The following is a 21,880-nucleotide window of genomic DNA, read 5'->3' on the forward strand; positions in this document are numbered from 1 at the left end:
TTGTCCCGGTTCTCCCGGTGTCCAGTCCGCGCCTGATTTCCACAGACAGGCAGAATGTGCAAGTCATATATTGCATTTTTGGGGCTTAATATTCACAGACACTAGTCGATGTCATGTTTTGATTCAAGTGTACTGACCTACTTTTGATTTATTCTTCCAAAATGTGGCATATTCCGTCCGCGTTAGGCATTTCGTTTTTATGACTGGATTCTACGAACCAGACTGTATTTCCGCATCCCGGGAATTATTAGGGCGGTATGTCTCAGAATAGTCAGTGCAATTTGGGAAAGATATCAGTTAAATCTGTATGTGGATGTGTGTAATTATTCAAATGTAATCCCCTTTGTAATCGTAAAAAATTTCATAAGTAACTGTAATTTAATTACTCATTTTTTCTTAGTAACTGTAACTAATTACAGTTACAATAATTTTGTAATTAAATTACGTAACGCCGTTACAAGTAACTAGTTACTCCCCAACACTGCACATCAGTGAGGCAAAACTGACGTCTATTTGCGAAAATGTGCTGTGAAGTTGTTTGATAACTTGTGGTTAAAGCGCTACTCAGCGGTCAAAAGCTGCAAATGCACTTTACAGACGCCTCGGCGGTAGAAAGGGTCTTTAGGCTGTGTACTTAGTGTATGTTTTGTCAGATTTTTATTTTCTCTCTGTAGCACCCTCTTGTGGATACTTAGGGGCTTTTCGGAGCCTAATTTAAAAACCTTTGACTCCGATAAGTCACATTATTCAGCATGATCTTATCAAGACTTAAGAGGAAGTTTGGCAATGTATGTAAAATCTGCTGAGTTTTATTTGTCACGTTTGACAAGTTCCTCTAAACAAGCTAATGACCGAGAACTAGTTAGTTCCATCAAGTCTCTGGGTTAATTGTCAGACCAGCTCTGGTTTCAGTTCCATCAACATTTGATAGTTGATCTTTGGGGGGAAAAAACGACAGCAACATTATAGTCTCTACTTCATTTATAATTTGTTTTAAAAGATTTATATTTCAAATAATTGCTGTTTTTTAACCTTCTACTCATCACGACTGCTGAAAATGCAGTTTTGCCATAAAAGGAAAAAAATTACATTTAAAAAATATTAAAATAGAGAATGGATCTATTAAATATGAATCTGTTTTTACTGTATTTTTGATCAAATAAATGCAGCTTTGGTGAACATAACAAAATGTATGGATCTTAGTGACCCCAATTTTTTTGTATTGCACATACTATTTGTTGGCTTCTCAGAAAAATATACAGTGGCCCAAAAAAGTATCTGGACATTTAAGTCTAACATACTATTTATGAATTGTCTTTGGGACTGAGTTTGACACATCTGAATTCCCATATGAGACAAGTGAAACTTTTAACGTTCACAATGTTGCTAAATGTGTATGCAATGAACTGTCATTCTGTCCATCTCTCTCTCAGTGGCCTTCAGGACCAAATGCCTGACTATCAGATGTTTCATCATAAAGGCTGCAGCAGAAATGGGCTCAGTGCGTTTTGTCTGTAAATGTGCTTTGGAAGAGGTTGGATGTCTAGGTTTAACCTTTTGAACGTCAGTAAGCTGTGATTTTGAGATAATGGGATCATTAAAGGTGACCAAAACGAAATGTGATGTGCCTCACATGCTAGTCACCAGTACAACAACAGACAGTGTTGTGGGAATATTACAAAACATTCTGTCTGGACTTTTCTTCCCACAATAAAAGTCAGTCTCCTCTTCATGATCTTTAAAGCAGCTGAAGTTTCTTCTTAAATCTCCTCCTCATGGTGCCCCTGAAGCTGGTTGGTGGTTTAGTCTTGCTCCAGTTATAATGGTTTCCCGGTGAGATGATGATCTCCAGGTTTAAGGTTTCTATTCTGAAGTCCAGTATTGATATTATAAACACAGCTCACCCCAGTTAGCCAAATATTTTTGTGGCCCTGAATTTATTTTAATTTTTTTCCCCTTAGGCTCTTGCCAGATCTGCGTGGATGCCTTGTTTGTAAAATTTGAGTTGTTGGATTTGTTGTTTAGCTGCCTGCCTGTCATGTAATCAAATGGATTGTCTTCCGTTTGAAATCATGACTAAATCTGCTCAGACAAACCGTGTGTGACCGCAGTATCTGTGGACGGACCGTCCTGCTGTGTTTTGGACTGATGATCACATTACGAGGACATGTATTATACCTGAGGGGTCATGACTAACAGCAGTAAAAGCTGAGTGTTGAGAGAAAATTAACAGCTCACTTTGTTTGTCTACTTGCCCACAGGCAGACACAAACACTATTGTCTCTGATCAGTGGAATTATTTTAAGAAAATGTTTCAGTTTCAGAAGGATGCCCAAGCTTCTACTTCACAACAGCTGTGCAGAGGACACGATTTTACCCATAAGTCCATGTGGCAAAGAGTAGATTTTGAGTAGGTCCATAAGGTGTTGTTTGAGATTGGGTCTTCATATGCAGTAATATTAACTGTTATTCAGTACATTTTTGTGAGAAACTCCAATCAGTTTAGTTAAAAAAAGAAAAAAGAAAAAAAAAACCCACACAGATTTCACCGCTAATTCAGGTCCTCCATACTAATTGAGTTCTCTTGAAAAGGGAAGACGTGGTAGTGATGACTCACTGATTCTGTCTGTGAAAGTTTTCAGAATAATAACTTGATTTCATGGTCTATGAGAACTAGTAAAATTATGGGAAATACCCACAAGCCTGTGCCAAAGTTCATTCCCTGTTTAAACGACTACGTGGATGAGTACAAATTATTGTCTGTGCATCAGCTGCATGCTCAAGATGTTGTTGGTAGAGCTTTTACTTAAGCTTGTGAAGTGTTAGGCTTGGATTTGCTCATAGGCAAACACATTCAAAATATCAATGTTAATATAACAACATGCTACATGTTAACATGCTAATTGAACAACATTCTTTGAATAATCAAATGGAAATGTTTGTGGCAAAATGGCTTGTGATTTGTATTTTGGCTGCTAATTAATGCCTGTCCCCTCTATCTTTTCTTTTTGTCAACCCTCATTCCTTTTCCTTCTCTCTACCTCTTTTCTTCTGTCTTTCTCTCTCCCACCCTCTCTCTATCCTTCTCTTCTCCCAGTTTAACCCCTCCCACACAGATGCTTCCGGCCGACCTGATTGGTGGGAGTGATGTGGGAACTAGGTACTCATTTCTTTACTGTCCCCAGCTGCACTAGGACATCTGCTTTCCAAATAAGAACCAATAGAATGTCACATTAAAATGTAAACAAGACTTTTGATTTAAAGTTTTTGTGAAGGCAATTCAAAGAATCATTTCTAAACCCATTTTAAATGTTAAATATTGTGTTGTTATCATTAAACAGTTTTTCACCATCTTGTCCCTAACACTATAATAACTGGAGCACGTTAGCATCAGTTTTTCCACTCGATCGCGAGTTAATCTCTTTACCGTTATTTACTACAGCCTACAATTTGCTAGTTAGCTGTGCCTTCTTCACGTAAATGCATATTACCTGGTTAGTTCAGGTTGTAGCGGTATTTAACTGTTGAGAGAGGTGGCCGGTTTCCTGTCAGTGGGTGTGGTTTCAGTGCTGACAGCGGACACGCCCCCAGAGGTTCACTAGGCAGAACTCGAGCTCAGGACGCCCGAAGCACATCAGCTTGCTGCCCACGAGGCTTGGCGCTGACATGATTGATCATATTATTAAAAAAAGATTTGTCCAAGAAAATATCTTCAACAGCCGTTGGTAGTGCACTGAAGCATCTAATCATGGTCATTACTAGGGAGGTTGCTGGCCCGAGGCCACAAGAAAAGTAAACAGGACTTGATGGTTGCCAAAATCAACAGTGTCCGCTGATAAAGTGTACTAACCTTCACCAGTAACTTGCTGTCTTTCTTTCGCTTCTGTTTTCCATCTCACCCATCCCATCTTCATCATCCTACCCCAGCCCCCCTCCCATTCTTAATCTCTTTAAACTTTATTTTTTACCTCACCACATTTTTTTTTTACTCTTTTGCTTGTGTCCATAAACGTAGATGTTTCACACATCATTGTTATATAAGTGGATGTTTGAGTCCAAAACCACACTGTAAAGTGTGTAAACCATTATTAGTTTGATTAATGGTCTCAGATCTGGATTTGCTCGAAGTTTCTATTTCATTGCATGTTGCATAACTTATTAATCAGTTCATTCTGCCTTTGCCTCCATAAAATGAGTGTGAAGGACTCAGTTTTTATTTAACAAAAAACTAAGGGATGATTTTTAGGTAATTATATTGGTTTTGACTATATGGATTATCGTTTTCTTTTTCAGATTATCTTCAGATGAGCACTTTCATTTCATTATTCATTCATGAATAACATTGCTCTGTTTTCTGACCCCAGATGACCTGGCTGGCCAATCAGAGGAGCATGAGAGTGTGCTGACAGCCAGAGCAGCAGTGTTTCTACTGGAGCGTGAGAGGGAGTGGAGGAGAGGAACAGAGACCGAGGGAGAGGAGGAGGAGGCAGAGGAGCAAAAGGGAGGAATGGGTGTTGGTAAAAACACTGCCCCCAAATCCATGGACTCCGCCACAGAGCCAGGCAAATATGAGGAGGAGAACAAACACAGTGCACCCTTCTATCCCATCCCAGTGAGTGTGTGTTTGTCTGTGTGGAATGATGCTAATCATAGGGTCAGAAACAATGCCTTCTAGTCTGTTATTACAGTGACTGTTATTATTACAGAATGTGCAAATTGCAACTTTTACAATTTTTACAATTTAAAAGCTTGATTTTCAGAATTTTCAGTTATCAGGTCTCAGTAAGCTACAAGGAATGGCAAACATGGTATACATAAGGTTTCTTTTGAAGATACATACACACACACACAGACACACACACGTCATAAATATAATGGTGACACTTCACACTACGGTTGTAAATACAATACTTTTCAAATGTTTAGGATTTATTTCATCAGGGACACATTAAATTGTATATACATAAGTGACAGGAAAGACATTTATGATGGTATAAATAAATGCTGTTCTTTTGATGAAAGATTTCTAAAGAAAATGTCACAGTTTCCACAAAAATAGTTAGCAGCACATCTGTTTTCAACATTGATAATAATAAGAAATGTTTCTTGGCAGAATATTAGAGTGATTTCTGAAGGATCACGTGACACTGTGGACTGGAGTAATGATGCTGAAAATTCAGATTTACCATTACAGGAAAAACATTACATTTGAACAATAATTCAAAAAGAAAAAAATAAATGTAGTCTTGTTTAGCCTTGGACCAATCCAATAGCTTGGACTATCCATTTTAATATAATACATTTTAAATACTGCAACATTTCAAGTTGTAGTATAAATTTACATTAATTAATGTATTATGAACAGGCATGAATTAACAGCGAAGAATAATCTCTTTATAAATTAACATTGTAAACATTATAAACATTACCATTCATAAATGCTTAAATATAAATTTCAATAATTCCCAATTTTAACAAGTAATATATTGCAATACTTATATTGTTATACTAATTTAATTATAAAGTCTTTTGGTTTGTAACGTGAGCCCCTCATGTTCGCATTCTCACCACTGCAGGGAAGTTTTTTCTTTAAGTGAAACAAACCCAACAACCTATAAGCAGCTGCTGCTTTTGATAGTGTTTTTGTTTCCAAGCATGCATATTTAAACAAAGCATGTCAAGAGATTAGAGACATGCTGTAAGAGATTATCTTTTTTTCACCGAAGTGTCCCTTTATCAGTCAATTCATTATGGTCTGTTCTCTGTAACTTGATCTCTTCAATCATTTAAAAAGATGTGTCAAGACTCCGGTTTCCCTTAGTCATGCCAAACACTCCCTTAAACGCAATTACATAACAAACCACGTCTTGTAACATTTATGTGTATGATATCATTCTTTTAAATTGACGATGAATCATTAGTGATGCATATTCTTTTGCACTGTCTCTGAGTGCCCTGGTGAACTTTAGTGGACTGATATGTTTTGCCAGTGAGCGGATGTAAGGTAAACCTACTGTATGCACTTGTCACTGAAATCCTGGTATAAGAGAAGGTGCCAAAGAGAACCAAAGCAAAGCTTCTGGAATATTAAGATGTCCGCAATCACTTTTATCCTTTGTCATGACATTAGAAGAGTTTGCAAGTAATGTCACCTGTATTTTTTATTTTTTTTATTTTGTTACTTATTTTGGTAAATATGTGATGTTTGCACATTTCTGTGTATTTGAAAGGTGGTTAATGGTGTCATGCAGACCCCCGGAGATCAGGACGCAGAGGACACGCAACTCATGGCCATTTATGCAAAAGACAGCCAGACTGAGGACAAAGTGAGATTTTTGTAATGCTTTTGGTACTATTAGAAATCACACACTTCACCTTTAATCAAGGGGCTGCTCGTACCAGTCATGCTTATCCGTGTTAAGCCCCATTCTGTAATAGCTCAGTCATTATGACTCAGCACTTTTCCCCCACAGAGAGGACGGGATTTGGGAGGTCACAACAACCAGTGGAACTTCCTCAGTGTTTGCCTCTAATACAGCAGTGCTGATGCAATGCATTGGGACTCTTTTTTTTTTTTAGTATGTCTCCCTGGAAATTAGTATTATTTAACTGGTAGTGAGTTGTTGTAACGAATAACTGTTGCATCTCCCAATAAAACTTTGAAAGACACAGACAAGAAGACTTTATGGCTGTACTGTATCCTTGCACCGTTTTAATTAGTCAAACTGTTAAAACAAGTACGTATTTTCCATAACAACATATTTAAGATGTAACAGAATAACTCTTATAGTAATGCCTTCTATCAGTTTGGAGTTTATTTAGCAGTTTGAGTTCATTTTAGGATAATTGCATATAGAGGAACTGATTTCCTGCTGATGCCGTTTGAATTGTGAGCAGTTTTGCTGTATTTGTGTGCTGATGCTGTTTATAGTGTACGGCTCTCACTCAACTTCTCTGTAATAGAGGTTGGTTACCATAGGAACAGCAGATAATCCCATGTGTCTTGTGTTTCCTCTCCCCTTCAGTGCTCCATATCAGAGACTGTGGACAGTACAGACAGCATAGATGCCAGGAGAATGGACATGATATACACCATAGAGGACACACCGCCTTGGTACCTGTGTGTGTTCCTAGGTTTACAGGTACAAACACATGCACAGCCACACGTGGACATACTGGCTGGAACATTCAAGTATAGAGTGATGTGCCCCAGATGTTTATCAATATTTATTTATCAATAATGACTCAACTAAGAGTTTATAGCAGTGACTAGATCTAGAATTTACAGCAGTAATGCCCGAGTTTGAAACCGTGGTCCTTAACTTTACAGCAGTGAAACCTTGACATGTAAACCATAACACTCAACTTTACAGCAGTGACAATCGAATTCACAGCAATGAATCCTAGACTTAGAAATCTAGATTTTACAGCAGTGACCCCCTAATTTAAAACAGTGGCCCTCAACTTTCACTGGTGTGAACACTGGCTTGGAAACGATATCACTCAACTTTACGTCAATGGCATTCAACTTTACAGCAGTAAAACTAATCTTTACAGCATTGACCATCAGGTTTGAAGCAGTGGCCGTTAAACTTTACAGCAGTGAAACCTTGACTTGGAAGCAGTAACACTCAACTTTACAGCAGTGACCCTCGAATTTACAGCAATGAATCCTAGACTTACAAATCTAGACTTTACAGCAGTGAAACTAAACTTTGAAGCAGTGACTATGGAAGTAAAATAATGACTTATGTCTTTGAAACAAAAAAGCATGCTGAATAGCACTAACTGAAAAATAATGCATTGCATTAAAAGTACATGCATTTTAATGCCTTGTATTTTCCAGGGCTTGCGTCTTTAGGTCCTGAAATTTAATATAGTTGTTCGTTTAAGCTGTGAATAATTCAATTCAAAATATTTCACACACCTTTTCATAATAAAAAAATCAATAATTCATATTCACGAATATGCCAGAATTCACTTCCAAAACATTAAATTGGTTTAAAAATACGATGTATAATATTCGGCAGGCAAATTTCGGTCCATTTTATTTCACTTTCCAAATTCGCTTCCACAAATTCAGTGGTTAAAATTCGGCAGATAATTGGCCCTTTCACATCCGGGAGCTGCAGGAATAGCAGTAGAGCACAGAGGCATGATCTCTATCTACTGTCAGTCGCTCACCAGCAGGTGGTGCAAGCGGCTGTTAAATAAGGCCAAAGCAACGGGTGGATTAATTAATACAGTTACAAAAACTGATCTGCAGAAATTAAGCAAGTGCCAAGTAGAAGTTTTGATTATCGGGGCATGTGGAAAAGCTGATTGTGCGTATGTTTATTTCAACATCTTTGCTGTTACCATAGACTGTATAAAGGCTGTTACCCGTAGCCTACAAGTAAGCAGCATTCAAAGGAGATTATAATGGTGTTTTACCCAATGCTGAAGTACAGAACTAACATTACATCTAAGGAAGACATATATTGCTTTCGGTTGTTTAGTTTCTGTAACTTTGTGTCATGGCTTGTGCGTCGCTGTGCTGTAATACTGGGGATCCCCTCACGTCACACTCCAGGATTCCCCAATGACGAGTAACGCTCCTCAGTTAATTAATACTGTGATATAAGACCTCAGATCTCAGAATACACTTCATTGATGATTATGCAAACTATATACAGACAAGCAAATGAGGTCAAAAAGAATCCAATGCGCTGCATTTTCTTTATAATTGATTTCCATTACCACTGATCTATAAAGTCGACAGTCCCACAAAGATATCAATACCATGATTAGTTTTAACAATATGCAACCAATTTATATTAACATAAAAAATGAGTTAAAAACAATCTAGGTATATTCTGAAAATTTAAACTGAAGAAATTATTGACGTGCTACCGCACCCAAGGGACCGTCTGACAATTCCACTTGACTGGGTTAAAAGGTCCAATGTGTTTTAATTACAATTTTAAATAACACACTGTCAAATTCTAAATCTTGTAATTCTCATAGTGATTTTCTCCAGGTGAGATTTTGCAATACCTCCCTTCATATATTTACAGTATACAATTATTTACATATTAAAGATCCCTGGAAAGGGTTTTTCATGTTCCAGCAGTTGTAGTCCCATAGACAGTAAAAGAAATGGTCACAGCGACCCTATTGGATTCAACGGAGAAAAATTAAGTCAATTAGAAGCAAGCACTTCCTGGGGGTCGGTCGTACTGCGCAGACTCAAACTGAGCTTGATGACGTAGATGTCACGTGAGCAACCTGTAAGTCTTCTAATCGCTGTGCCAAGATAAATCTGAATCACCCACCAAATCTTCCAGAGAAGGCGAGCGTGAACAGGAGCACATTTTGGTAAGTATTCTGATTAATTATCTCCCTTGACCTCATGCCTCCACATCCCCCCAATAGCCTCATAGACAGTAAAAGATTGTCTGCGAGCTTCTCCTCCCGTCCATACGGTAATTTCTCTACTCTGCGACAGAGAGTCGCTGGTTATGACCGAGCGGCAACCTCCCGCTCTCTCTAGTGAGGCCAATAAGGAAGTGACTAAAACTGCAATTCATCGACTGGCCGCTTGAGGCTGGCTGAAAAAGAGAGTCAATCCCATAGACTCCCCATGTTAAAATGCCCAACTTTACAGCAGAAAAAAACATGTTTTCAGCCTGGTGCAAAAAATGATTTTGGTCTATATAGCTAATTTTGACCCTCATGACAACTGTGAGGGGGGTGAATTTTTTTATAACTCATCCGTTTAAATTATATTAAGCCTTAAAGTTCTGCATAATTAAGGGCGTGGCCACTTGAGTGACAGGTGAATTGCCACTGCTGTCACAGCCGTCGCGCTAGGTGGGCGTGGCTTCAGCAACCAGCTCCCGCCCTTTTGCCCATTTTCGCCTGCCCGGGAGAGTCGCGCGGTGACGCGCTGCCAAGATGGTGACGGCTCGCTCTGCACACTTTAGGCTTCAAAAACTCTCTTCAGGAGTCTACAGGTGATGTCATGGACACTACGTCCATGTTTTTATACAGTCTATGGTTATGACGCAATCGTTAGCCTATTTTTTTTACAAAAACTGCTTCTACGGGAACATAACGTAAGATACAAGGTAATGGAGCCTTTTATACATTTTCGTGTTTCTTTAGAAATAATTAATGGACAAATGGAGTCTTTAAACGCCTCAGATGTAAAGTTATTCGCCGTCAAAGTGACGCCAAAATGAATGGGAGTCAATGGAATGCTAACAGCAGGTGGGGGTCCGCTAGCCAATGGCAGCGCCCAGGGGTGCTTCAAAAAAATATGAAATCCTGCCCCCCTGTGTAGTACATTTCTAGATAAAAGACTGACTTACTACAGGTTAGATTTAGCCAATATCTCCCTTACATTACGTACAGTACATACATTTCTTAAAAAAAAAAAATAATAAACGATTTACCCAAAGGGATTTTTTCATGTTTCACAAGTTGTAGTATGTTGTTAGTTACATAGTTCATGTAAATTGCTAATATCTGCCTTATAGTGTATGTGCCATTCACAATTATTTAAAACAAAACAAAATCTGTAAGACCCCAAAAGGGATTATTCATGTTCCAAAGGTAGTATTATAAAATATTGATGTACTTTATGTACAGCAAGGGAGTTATTAGCAGAAATTTACCTATAGTATGTCAGTCTGGTCACTAGTAATATACTAGTAACATACAACATTTTGAACACGAAAACCCCCATTAAAAAAAAAAAAAAGTTTTTTTAAGTATTGTAATTTTTTTCTTACAAAATATTTGTGTAGTGTCCATATAAAGAGAAATAAGTTATTGGCCATATATATTTAGTCAGTTTGAGTAAATTATTAATTTATTGTAAACTGATTAATTTGAATATATTATTGTACTACGTTTCGTTTTGAGGTAAATTTGCAGACGGTCCCTAAAGCATCTTAGGCGAATATGCAGCAAATATCAAACATAAAACTACTACGCCAAAATTAAATTTGGTGAAACTTTGTGGTTTGTGAGGCTCATTTCTGGGCTCATCTGCTTAAACATAAATAATATATAGTAATATATTGTGTTAATTAGATGCCGAATTTAATCATTTAATATCTTGAGGCAATAAAAGATGTTAATGTTTTATATTTATATAAATATATATATATATATATATATATATATATATATATATATATACACACATATATTTTCTTGTTCCGTAACTTGCGTGCATATCCTCATCTGTCTGTATATAGTTTGCATCATCAGTAAGATGTGAGTTCTCTTACGAGAGCTCTCTTGTACTGCGTCTTAGCTAAGACGCTACGGGAAAAGTCTCTTTTCACGAAATACTGAAGCAAAAAATTATCCTTAATTTTGTATTTTTGTACAGCGCATTTGCAGCAGTACACAGCCATAGGCGAGACGGCTCGTTCGCTCATTGGCTTGTTCTGCGGCAACTGCACAGCCTATCGAGCGCGGGCTGATGCAACATCAGACCAATAAGTCTTCCCGCCGAAACGGGTGTGGCCCAACCTATAAAAGGAGCTCGAAAAGGCTGACTCACCTGATTTTTCATCTCTTCAGCGAAGCTCACGCATCGCTGGATCACGGAGGAAGCAAGCGCCGTCTGAGAAAGCACATCAGCAGGACGAGCCATTCTGAAGCTGCTGGCATCGCCGCCTTCCACTGCCGTTCCTGCTGCGCTATCCAGCGCCTATATCCTTTCAATTCTGATATATCCAAGCTGTTCTTTGTGTGTGTGTGTGTTCGCCCTGCGACACACACTCGTAAAAGAGCTCGCGTCTTTTTTAAGATGGCTTCCTGCGGCTCGTCAGAGCACCACTCAGCGAGGGAGACTGGTACGTCATCTGTGTCTCCTGCCTGGGTGAAGATCATGCAGCGCTCGCGCTCGCTGACGGCGGATGCCCCCACTGCGAGCTGTTGCCATGGTGACTCTGAGGACTCGCCTGGCCTTTTTCTCTGAGCCTGCTGCGCTGAGGCGCCGTAAAAGCATCGCTTCCAGCGGATTCCGGAACCGTCTGCAGCTCAACCGAGCTCGCCGGTTCGCCCTGCTTCACCGGCCCCGCCTGCATCGCTTCCCGGTGGGCAGCGCCCGCTGTTTGCCGGCGCGTCGTCCGAGGAAGTCGATCTCAGGGCCGCGTTGGAGGAAGAGGACACGCGCTCTCTGCTAGCTTCGGGCAGTGAGGGCTGGGCGAGCTCCGAGGATCTCGCGCCTTCTGCTCAGAAGCCCAGCAGACGAGCTGACATCGAGAAGGAGCCGGGGCGAATGCTCGTGTTGGCCGCGATGAGTCTCGGCCGCGAGTGGTTTGCACCAGCGCCCCCCCCCCCCCCCCTCTCGTTCCCGGCTGGATGGTATTTCCCTTTCGGATGAGCGTACTTCTCAAAGCCCGCCTCATTTCTTCCTGAGCTTCACGAAGAGGTGGCGAAGGCTTGGAACGCTCCATATTCAGCGCGAACTCGTTCGTCTGTCTCACTAGCATTCTCCACACTGATGATGCTAAAAACAGGAACTACCACTCACTTCCGCCGGTGGAACAGGCAATAGCGATGCACCTTTGTCCGCCCTCTGCTGGACGGCGGCAAAAGCAGTGTTGCCATCTAAAGCCTGCTGTGTGACGCTGCGTCGGCACTACTAACGATGGCTGCTTCATCGAAGCGCAGGTGTACGAGTTCCGCTGTGGCCGAGCTCTCACCCAAGCGCGCCGCTGTTTCCGTTCCAGGAATTGTGACTGTCTCAGCGTTTTCTGCAATGCGCAAGCCTGCACAGTTGCCCGCTTGCCTGCACACAAAAGCCGTTATCACAACAGCTTCAGCAACGCAGCTCGAGACCCCCGTTCTTGCTCTACCGGCCGTCGCGCGGGGACCGCGGCAGAGGATTACGGTGAGGCCGGGAGCCCCGAAGCCATCCTAGGAAAGCCATCTACGCATGCTGCATGACGCTGCGTCGGCACTACACACGATGGCTGCTTCATCGAAGCGCCGGTGTACGAGTTCCGCTGTGGCCGGGCTCTCACCTAAGCGCGCCGCTGTTTCAGTTCCAGAGATTGTGACTGTTTCAGCGTTTTCTTGCAATGCGCAAGCCTGTACGGTTGCCCGCTTGCCTGCACACGAAAACCGTTATCACAGCTACCCAGATATTTCCCGAAAAAGGTGTAATTTCTGGTGTCCCGGCCACGGCCGATGGTGCTATAAATGTAGTGACGATGCCCATCTCCACATGTAAGCACAGCCCTGCACACAGGGCCTGCGCCCATAAAAGCGACTCAAGTCGATCGCGCACACTGCAAAGTAAGCGTGCCCACCCCTCAGTGCCCACAATTACTATGTCACACGCGTCATGTGGTTTCTGTAAAAAAAAAAAAACCTGTGCACGCTCGTCCGGCCACGGCCGATGGTGCTATAAATGCAGTGACGATGCCCACTCCTCAGTGCCCATCTCCACATGTAAGCACAGCCCTGCACACAGGGCTCGCACACATAAGATCGACACAGATCGGTCGAGCGCGCCGCATAGTAAACGTGCCCACTCCCCAGTGCCCACATATACTATGTCACATACGGCGCGTGGCTTCTGTAAACACGAGGCCCGTGCACGTACGCTCTGCACAGGCAGACAGCGAGATGAAAGTGGCATATGCAGCCCACAGTCACTCGCAGACATATCGAGTCCCGCGGGACCTGCTCAGCCTTCCCCCAGTCGGTTAAGCGCCGGGACGGGGTCGAGGAGGAGCGATCTGCCCGCTGTGATCAGCACGCTCCCCGCCTCAAATGCGCAGCACACCCGAGCGCCGCCGTTGCCCGGTCAACAGAGCGCGCTTCGCATCCAGCCCTTAGCCATTCATGCAGATGCATGGTCAGCACTTCCAGGGGTTTCGGATTGGGTGCTAGGCATTATAAAGAGAGGCTACTCGGCTTTTCAGCGCGCGTCGAAACTACGGTCAAAACAGAAGTAGCACACATACTTTGGGCCGAAATATCAAAACTGTTGAGCAAAGGGGCTGTAGAGCCTGTGTCTCAAGCTCAAAGCGAGGGGGGGGCTGTACAGCAGATACTTTCTGGTGCCCAAGAGAGACGGGGGTCTCAGGCCCATACTGGATCTAAGACAGCTGAACAAGGCATTAATGAAACGCAGTTTCAAAATGCTTACGACCAGGAAACTCCTCGCGCAGATTCGCAGAGGGGACTGGTTCATGTCAATAGATCTGAGGGACGCGTATTTTCAAATACAGATAGCGTCAAACCAAAGGCGATATTTGAGATTCGCCTTCGAGGGCCAGGCATACCAGTTTACAGTCCTCCGTGGCTCCTCGTATGTTTACGAGGTGCATGGATGCAGCGCTCGCTCCTCTCAGACTCCGAGGCATACGAGTGCTGAATTATTTGGACGACTGGCTGGTTCTGGCCCGATCACGAGTGGAGCTCGTGGACCACAGGGCCGTTTTACTCGATCACCTCGAGAAGCTCGGCCTCAGTGTCAATTGGGCGAAGAGTTCGCTGAACCCCAGTCAGACGATCCTGTTTCTGGGTATAGTTCTGAACTCGTGTTCCATGACGGCGCGGCTGTCACCACAGCGCGCGATGGGCATTCAGCGCGCAGCGAGTTCTTTCCGCTGCGGCGCGACCGTGTCGCTCAAACACTGTCAAAAGATGCTGAGTCTCATGGCCTCATCATCTCCGGTTCTGCGCCCCCTGCAGTTCTGGCTGAAGGCTGGGGTGCCGCGCAGAGCGTGGGCGTCTGGCCGGCTGCATTTCAAGGTCGATCAGAGCTGTGTTGCGGCTCTAGCACCTTGGACAGCGAACGGCTGGTACCGATCAGGTGTAAGCCTGGGGACTTCCCCGAGTGTGAAAATGGTGTCGACGGACGCCTCCACTTCGGGATGGGGAGCGCTGCTCGAAGGCAGACCGTCCTTTGGCCTATGGTCAAAACGGGAAAAGCTCCATCATATCAACTGCCTGGAAATGCTGGCAGTGGAGAACGCGCTGACGCGCTTTTGTCCCCATATCAAGGATCACCACGTCGTAGTCCGTGCGGACAACATGTCCGTGGTGTCCTACATAAATCGCCAGGGCGGTCTCGGTTCCCGAAACCTGTGCAGGCTGACGGAACGCCTCCTGGTTTGGGCTCAGCGCAACGTGCGCTCGCTGAGAGCAGTGCATGTGCCTGGACTGCAGAATCTGGGTCCAGACAGGCTGTCCAGAGGCAATGTTCCTACGGGCGAATGGTCTCTACACCCGCAAACAGTCCGGCTGTTGTGGGAGAGATTTGGCATGGCGGAGGTGGACCTCTTTGCGTCCCACGAAAACGCTCACTGTCCCGCGTTCTTTTCCAAGAACGAAAGCGCGCTGTCGCGGAGATGGCCGTGCTTTATGCGTTCCCTCCCGTCTCCCTCCTTCCGCAGGTGATAGAACGGGTGAGAGAAACGAGATGTTCAATACTGCTTGTAGCACCTCTTTGGAAGAACCAACCATGGTTCCCAGATTTGATGCAGTTAGCAGATGTCGCCCCGTGGCCGGTACCGTTGAGGAGGGACCTCCTCTCGCAGGCCAGGGGCTCGATTTGGCACCCTCAACCGGAGTTGTGGTCCCTCCATGTGTGTACGCTCAATGGTTACCCACTGATCTCGCAGTGGGAGTGCTAAATACCATCACTCAGGCTAGAGCTCCGTCGACACGACGTCTGTATGCCTCGAAGTGGTCGGTGTTCTCCAGCTGGTGCACAGCTCGAGGTTATTCACCCCTTAGTTGTGAGGTGACGGAGGTCCTCTCCTTCCTACAGGAGCTGTTGGATAAGGGCAGAGCCCCATCCACGCTCAACGTTTATGTGGCGGCCATCGCGGCGTTTTCTGAAACGGCGTCCGGTCAGTCAATAGGAAGGAACGATTTAGTCATCCGGTTCCTCAGAGGAGCTAGGAGGCTGAATCCTCCCAGACCTCCGTCAGTCCCTATGTGGGACCTCGCGGCGGTTTTGGAGGCCTTGAAGGGTCCCCCTTTTGAGCCTATCCAATCGGTTAGCCTTCAGCATCTGTCGTTCAAGACAGTATTCTTGTTGGCTCTCGCTTCTGTGAAGCGTGTGGGTGATTTGCACGCGCTCTCGGTGAGCCAGTCATGCTTGGAGTTTGGGCCCAATGACTCAAGGGTCATACTCAAACCTAGGCACGGTTATGTGCCAAAATCCCTCAACTAACCGTTTCGGGCTCAGGTTATTGCCCTGTCTGCCCTGCCGGTGTCAGGGGAGGATGGAGACCCGAGTCTTTTTTGCCCTGTCAGGGTTTTAAGAGCTTATGTGTCTCGCTCTGCTGCCTTTCGGCAGACGGAGCAGCTGTTTGTCTCGTTCGGTGGACATTCCAAGGGAATGGCTGTTTCGAGACAGACTCTATCCAGATGGATAGTTGACGCCATAGCGTTAGCTTACGCTTCCAGGGGCCTTCAGTGCCCGTTGGGCGTCAAAGCACACTCCACAAGAGGCGTCGCCTCGTCGTGGGTGTGGTCTACTGGGATCTCCTTGCAGGATATATGTATGGCGGCAGGCTGGGCCTCGCCGTCTACATTCATCAGGTTCTATAACCTGGAGGTCCCCGCCTTGCAAGCAAGGCTGTTGTCGGTATAGTCGAATCAGGGCCCTGAGGGGAATTCTGAGTTCACGGGCGCTATGCGCTGCCGACTGTTATATGGGCAGTATTGCGTAAGACCCGCATTGCCACATTGGTCAGGCCTTGCCTCGGCTGTGTGATGTCATATTGCCGCATCTACGGATGCTGCTAGATATAGGACGGAGGGCTTTTTCCCTTTTCTGTCCTGGACTCTCTGTGAGTCCCTCGGGTGACTGTGCACTGTAAATCCTGGGCGTTGCTTCAGGTTATTGGTGTGTGATCCCTGCGCGCACGGCGTTTTACATTGGGTTCCCGTAGCATCTTACCTAAGACGATGTACGAGAGAGCTCTCGTAAGAGAACGTACTCGGTTACTAAACGTAACCTCGGTTCTCTCTAGAAGAGCGAACGAGTACTGCGTTCTCTGCCGTGCGCACGATTCACTCTGGTTCGCTTCGGCGATGAAATAAATCAGGTGAGTCAGCCTTTTCGAGCTCCTTTTATAGGTTGGGCCACACCCGTTTCGGCGGGAAGTGGCAAGAAGGGCGCGAAGCGCCCTTATTGGTCTGATGTTGCATCAGCCCGCGCTCGATAGGCTGTGCAGTTGCCGCAGAACAAGCCAATGAGCGAACGAGCCGTCTCGCCTATGGCTGTGTACTGCTGCAAATGCGCTTTACAAAAATACAAAATTAAGGATAATTTTTTGCTTCAGTATTTCGTGAAAAGAGACTTTTCCCGTAGCGTCTTAGCTAAGACGCAGTACTCGTTCGCTCTTCTAGAGAGAACCGAGGTTACGTTTAGTAACCGAGTACGTTTTGTCTTTTAATCGCTGTCACTGTTAGTGTGCTGAGCCACGTAATGTGTTTTCTTTTCTTAAACAGATTTCTGAGGGAAACCGCGTGAAACCTTGAGCGTTCGTTCATATTTTACATCTGCTTAACTGTCTATATAGTTTGCATAATCATCAATAAAGTGTATTCTGAGATCTGAGGTCTTATATCACAGTATTAATTAACTGAGGAGCGTTACTCGTCATTGGGGAATCCTGGAGTGTGACGTGAGGGGATCCCCAGTATTACAGCACAGCGACGCACAAGCCATGACACAAAGTTACGGAAACTAAACAACCGAAAGCAATATATGTCTTCCTTAGATGTAATGTTAGTTCTGTACTTCAGCGTTGGGTAAAACACCATTATAATCTCCTTTGAATGCTGCTTACTTGTAGGCTACGGGTAACAGCCTTTATACAGTCTATGGTAACAGCAAAGATGTTGAAATAAACATACGCACAATCAGCTTTTCCACATGCCTCGATAATCAAAACTTCTACTTGGTGCTTGCTTAATTTCTGCAGATCAGTTTTTGTAACTGTATTACTTAATCCACCCGTTGCTTTGGCCTTATTTAACAGCCGCTTGCACCACCTGCTGGTGAACACTGGCAGCAGATGAAGATCATGCCTCTGTGCTCTACTGCTATTCCTGCAGCTCCCGGATGTGAAAGGGCCAATTATCTGCCGAATTTTAACCACTGAATTTGTGGAAGCGAATTTGGAAAGTGAAATAAAATGGACCGAAATTTGCCTGCCGAATATTATACATCCTATTTTTAAACCGATTTAATGTTTTGGAAGTGAATTCTGGCATATTCGTGAATATGAATTATTGATTTTTTTATTATGAAAAGGTGTGTGAAATATTTTGAATTGAATTATTCACAGCTTAAACGAACAACTATATTAAATTTCAGGACCTAAAGATTAGAGGTCGACCGATATATCGGGCCGATATTTGTCATTTTTTAATATATCGGCATCGGCCGATATACGTGTTTAGTAGCGCCGATTTAAACTCAGGCACGTCGGCGGGCAGCCCCGTGTTATTGTTGCAGTGGAAAGTGCTGCTGCTGCCACTGCATGTGAAGCACCCCAAGCCAAAACTTTGGAAGATTCAACAACAGTCCTGGGAGATAAAGGTAGTCAGAGAATTTCACTCTGTAAATGGGGTGGAGAAGTTGGCAGCTCTAACAAACACTGCAGCGTGACGTTACCAAAGTAAACTGTCTCTGACGTTACTCCGCCCCGCTCACAGACAGCACCGTGCTGGGAAAGACAGCTGTCCTGGAGCTGCCCAGAACGGTGAATTACATTTGTTCGGAAGCATGGTTTGATGCAGACAATAACCAGTTTTCCATCCAACTCATTTGTATTTAGGGATGTCAATATTCAATAATTTCCATGATCGATCGTCGTTTAAATTAATGATCAATTAATTACTTTAATGCTGCAAAATGCGTCTGCAGCGGTATTATTATTATATGCAAAAGCCACTTGGAAAAAAAAGCTTTCTCACCCGAATTAAAGGGGTTTTAGTCTGAATAAAATGCTAGTAGAAGGACTGTAAAATGAATAGATGTGATTATGATCATTTGATAAAATGAAGAGAGCGCTCCATACGTTGGAGATCATTTTACTTTGTTGACTGTTTCCCGTCGAGGAGTCCTCTGATGCGCCTCTTTAAATGGTTTCGTGGTGCTCGTTGTTGTATTTTAAAACGCATCTGCAATGTTTTCAAATGACACACTATAGTAGTGGTGCAACGGATCATCATTGATCCGTGATCCGTTCGGATCAATATCTTCGGTTCGGCACACACGTGACCCGCGGATTGATTTATGAAAAAAAAAAAGTTGCGCATGTTTAGTCCACACTCAGTGGTCATGGCGAGGGGAGGAACGGAGGAGCTTGAACGGCCCGCGCATTTTGTATTCCCTGTCAGATATAATGATGAGGAAAGAGGTTAGAGTGAAAATATTGTGCCAGATCTTTATGAACAGGAGAAGAAAACAGTTGTGGATGAACTATCCCGAGCATCGTCTGTTGCGATCACGACAGTCGGGGGACGTCCAGGGGGACGGAGAGCTCTGTGATGATAACTGCTCACTTCATCACAGCACACTGGAAGATGAGAAGTCGGGCTATTATGTTAAAAAGAAGATATTATGTGCACTTTAAGTTGATTTCATATATTTTAATTTAATAATTTAATGTTAATAAAAAGACAAACGTATGTTTATTTGTCTTGGCCTTTTTTTTTTTTTTTTTGCTGATCCGAAAAATGATCCGATCCATACGAGGACGAGCGAGCGCGGGTTTGACTAGATGTATTTGGAGGTTATTGCTCACGCCTCGTTCTGCACATATCCAAATGTTTCCATATTCGCAATGTATCTGAATGTTAAACTATAATATTTTTTATTTATTTAATGTAAACTAGACTATAAAGATCCTCTTCACATGAGCAAAAACGTCCTTGCATAACAGCAGAGTGGACTGGTATACTACGGTCTATTTAAACTGACCAGTGTAACCTTTTAAATGTTTGGTTGACTGTACTTTATTTTAATAATGAACAGACTGCGATGTAAGTTTGAAATTAGAATGCACTTTAGATGTTCTGTGTCATTTATACCAAACACAAATGTTGCTGGTTGCTAGTGTGTTTGCAGCACTACTGTTATTTATTTTTTATATATTTATTTTTTTATATTTTTCAGATTTTTATTTTTAAAATTGTATTTATTTAAATGTATATTTAAGTTTACATTTATGTTCCAACAAACTTGAAAAATTCTACTTGATAAATGCTCTTAAGACTTTTATGTAAATGATAATATTACCTGTTTTATATATTTAATACTTGGTCAGTTTATTGATTTTGTTTGGTTAACTTTGGATACATTTTTTATTTTAATACCGTGCAGTGCACACAATTAAGATTCGAGAGACGGTTCGAGTCAGTGCTCAATAAATGATGATAAGTTTAGAAATGTTGTGCATCCACTTATTATTAGTGTGACATTTTTGCATGCAAATGAAGGGGAAAACTTCAAGATATCAGCCCTAAAAATCGGCAGCACATATCGGCCATCGGCTGACCCTGACCTCTAAACATCGGCATCGGCTATAGAAAAACCCATATCGGTCGATCTCTATTAAAGATGCAAGCCCTGGAAATTCAAGGCATTAAAATGCAAGTACTTTTAATGCAATGCATTATTTTTCAGTTAGTGCTATACAGCTTGCTTTTTTCTTTCAAAGACATAAGTCATTATTTTACTTCCATAAGTGACCCTCAACTTTAAAACAGTGGCCCTCAACTTTCACTTCTGTGAATGCTGGCTTGAAAACGGTAATTCTCAACTTTACATCAGTGACACTCCTCTTAACAGCATTGACCATCAAGTCTAAAGCAGTGGCCCTTAACTTAACAGCAGTGAAACCTTGACTTTGAAGCAGTTACACTCAACTTTACAGCAGTGATCGAGTTTGAAACAGTGACCCTTGACTTTAAAATGGTGGCCCTCAACTTTTACTGCTGTGAATGCTCGCTTGGAAAGAGTAACACTCAGCTTTACATCAATGAAGTTCAACTTTACAGTAGTGACACTCATCTTTATAGCATTGATCATTGAGTTTGAAGCAGTGACGACTAACTTCACAGCAGTGAATCCAGGATTTTAAAACAATGAGCCTCAACTTTATTGCAGTGACCTTGGACTTTATAGCAGAGACCCTAGACTTTAAAGTCTAGTTTCACTGCTGAAAGTTGAAGGAGACTGCTTCAAAGCCCTGACACACAACTTGAAGCATTGACCCTAGAATTTACAGCAGTGACTCTTGAAATTGAAGCATACTAGAGATTTGGTTTCCTCCTTTACAGAGATAAAAAAATATTTTTTTCCCTTTTTCTTTCCACACCATTCTTCCTCAGCACTATCTTACCTGCTTCAGTGGAACTATCGCAGTGCCCTTCCTGCTTGCTGAGGCCATGTGTGTGGGATTTGACCAATGGGCAACCAGTCAGCTGATTGGCACCATTTTCTTTTGTGTGGGCATCACCACCCTGCTGCAGACCACCCTTGGCTGCCGGTAAGTGTGTTTTTGTTAAAGCAAGGTTTAGAATCTGTGCCAGACACATTGTGCCATGGAGACAATGCTAGATACAGGTTCACATCCAGCCTGCATGGTGAATCTCATGCAGTGCTCCATTGTCAGTGAAGTTTAATTGATTTACAAGTAAGCTTAACAGTTTACTTATACCTTATTTAACTTTTTTTCCTCAGAATTCGTTATTGTTATTCGTACTGATAAAACATTTAAAATAATTCAGAATGTGGCAGAAACCCATCTGTTGTGTTTGTTGTTTTTTGTGGGTGGGTGGTTTTATTGATTACTTTCTGAATATAAGATTCAGGCTTAGTTTGCAAGGGCAT

At 43.0% G+C, this 21,880-nt stretch overlaps 1 protein-coding gene across 5 annotated transcripts in view; it reads left to right on the top strand.

Moving 5' to 3' along the window:
- The window catches only part of LOC132097573 (solute carrier family 23 member 2-like), a 48,475-nt gene that overhangs the window by 9,053 nt on the left and 17,542 nt on the right, over positions 1-21,880 (top strand). For 3 of the 5 annotated variants that reach the window (XM_059503374.1, XM_059503375.1, XM_059503376.1), the window contains 5 exons: positions 3,098-3,160; positions 4,365-4,612; positions 6,231-6,326; positions 7,026-7,142; positions 21,379-21,536. In XM_059503374.1, the coding sequence (XP_059359357.1) occupies positions 3,148-3,160; positions 4,365-4,612; positions 6,231-6,326; positions 7,026-7,142; positions 21,379-21,536 (632 nt within the window). In that variant the 5' untranslated portion in view covers positions 3,098-3,147. The remainder of the gene's footprint in view (positions 1-3,097; positions 3,161-4,364; positions 4,613-6,230; positions 6,327-7,025; positions 7,143-21,378; positions 21,537-21,880) is intronic. The other 2 variants (XM_059503377.1, XM_059503378.1) reach the window with 1 other exon arrangement.

The sequence above is a fragment of the Carassius carassius genome, chromosome 21 (genome assembly GCF_963082965.1).
Source record: "Carassius carassius chromosome 21, fCarCar2.1, whole genome shotgun sequence".
Lineage (NCBI taxonomy): Eukaryota > Metazoa > Chordata > Actinopteri > Cypriniformes > Cyprinidae > Carassius > Carassius carassius.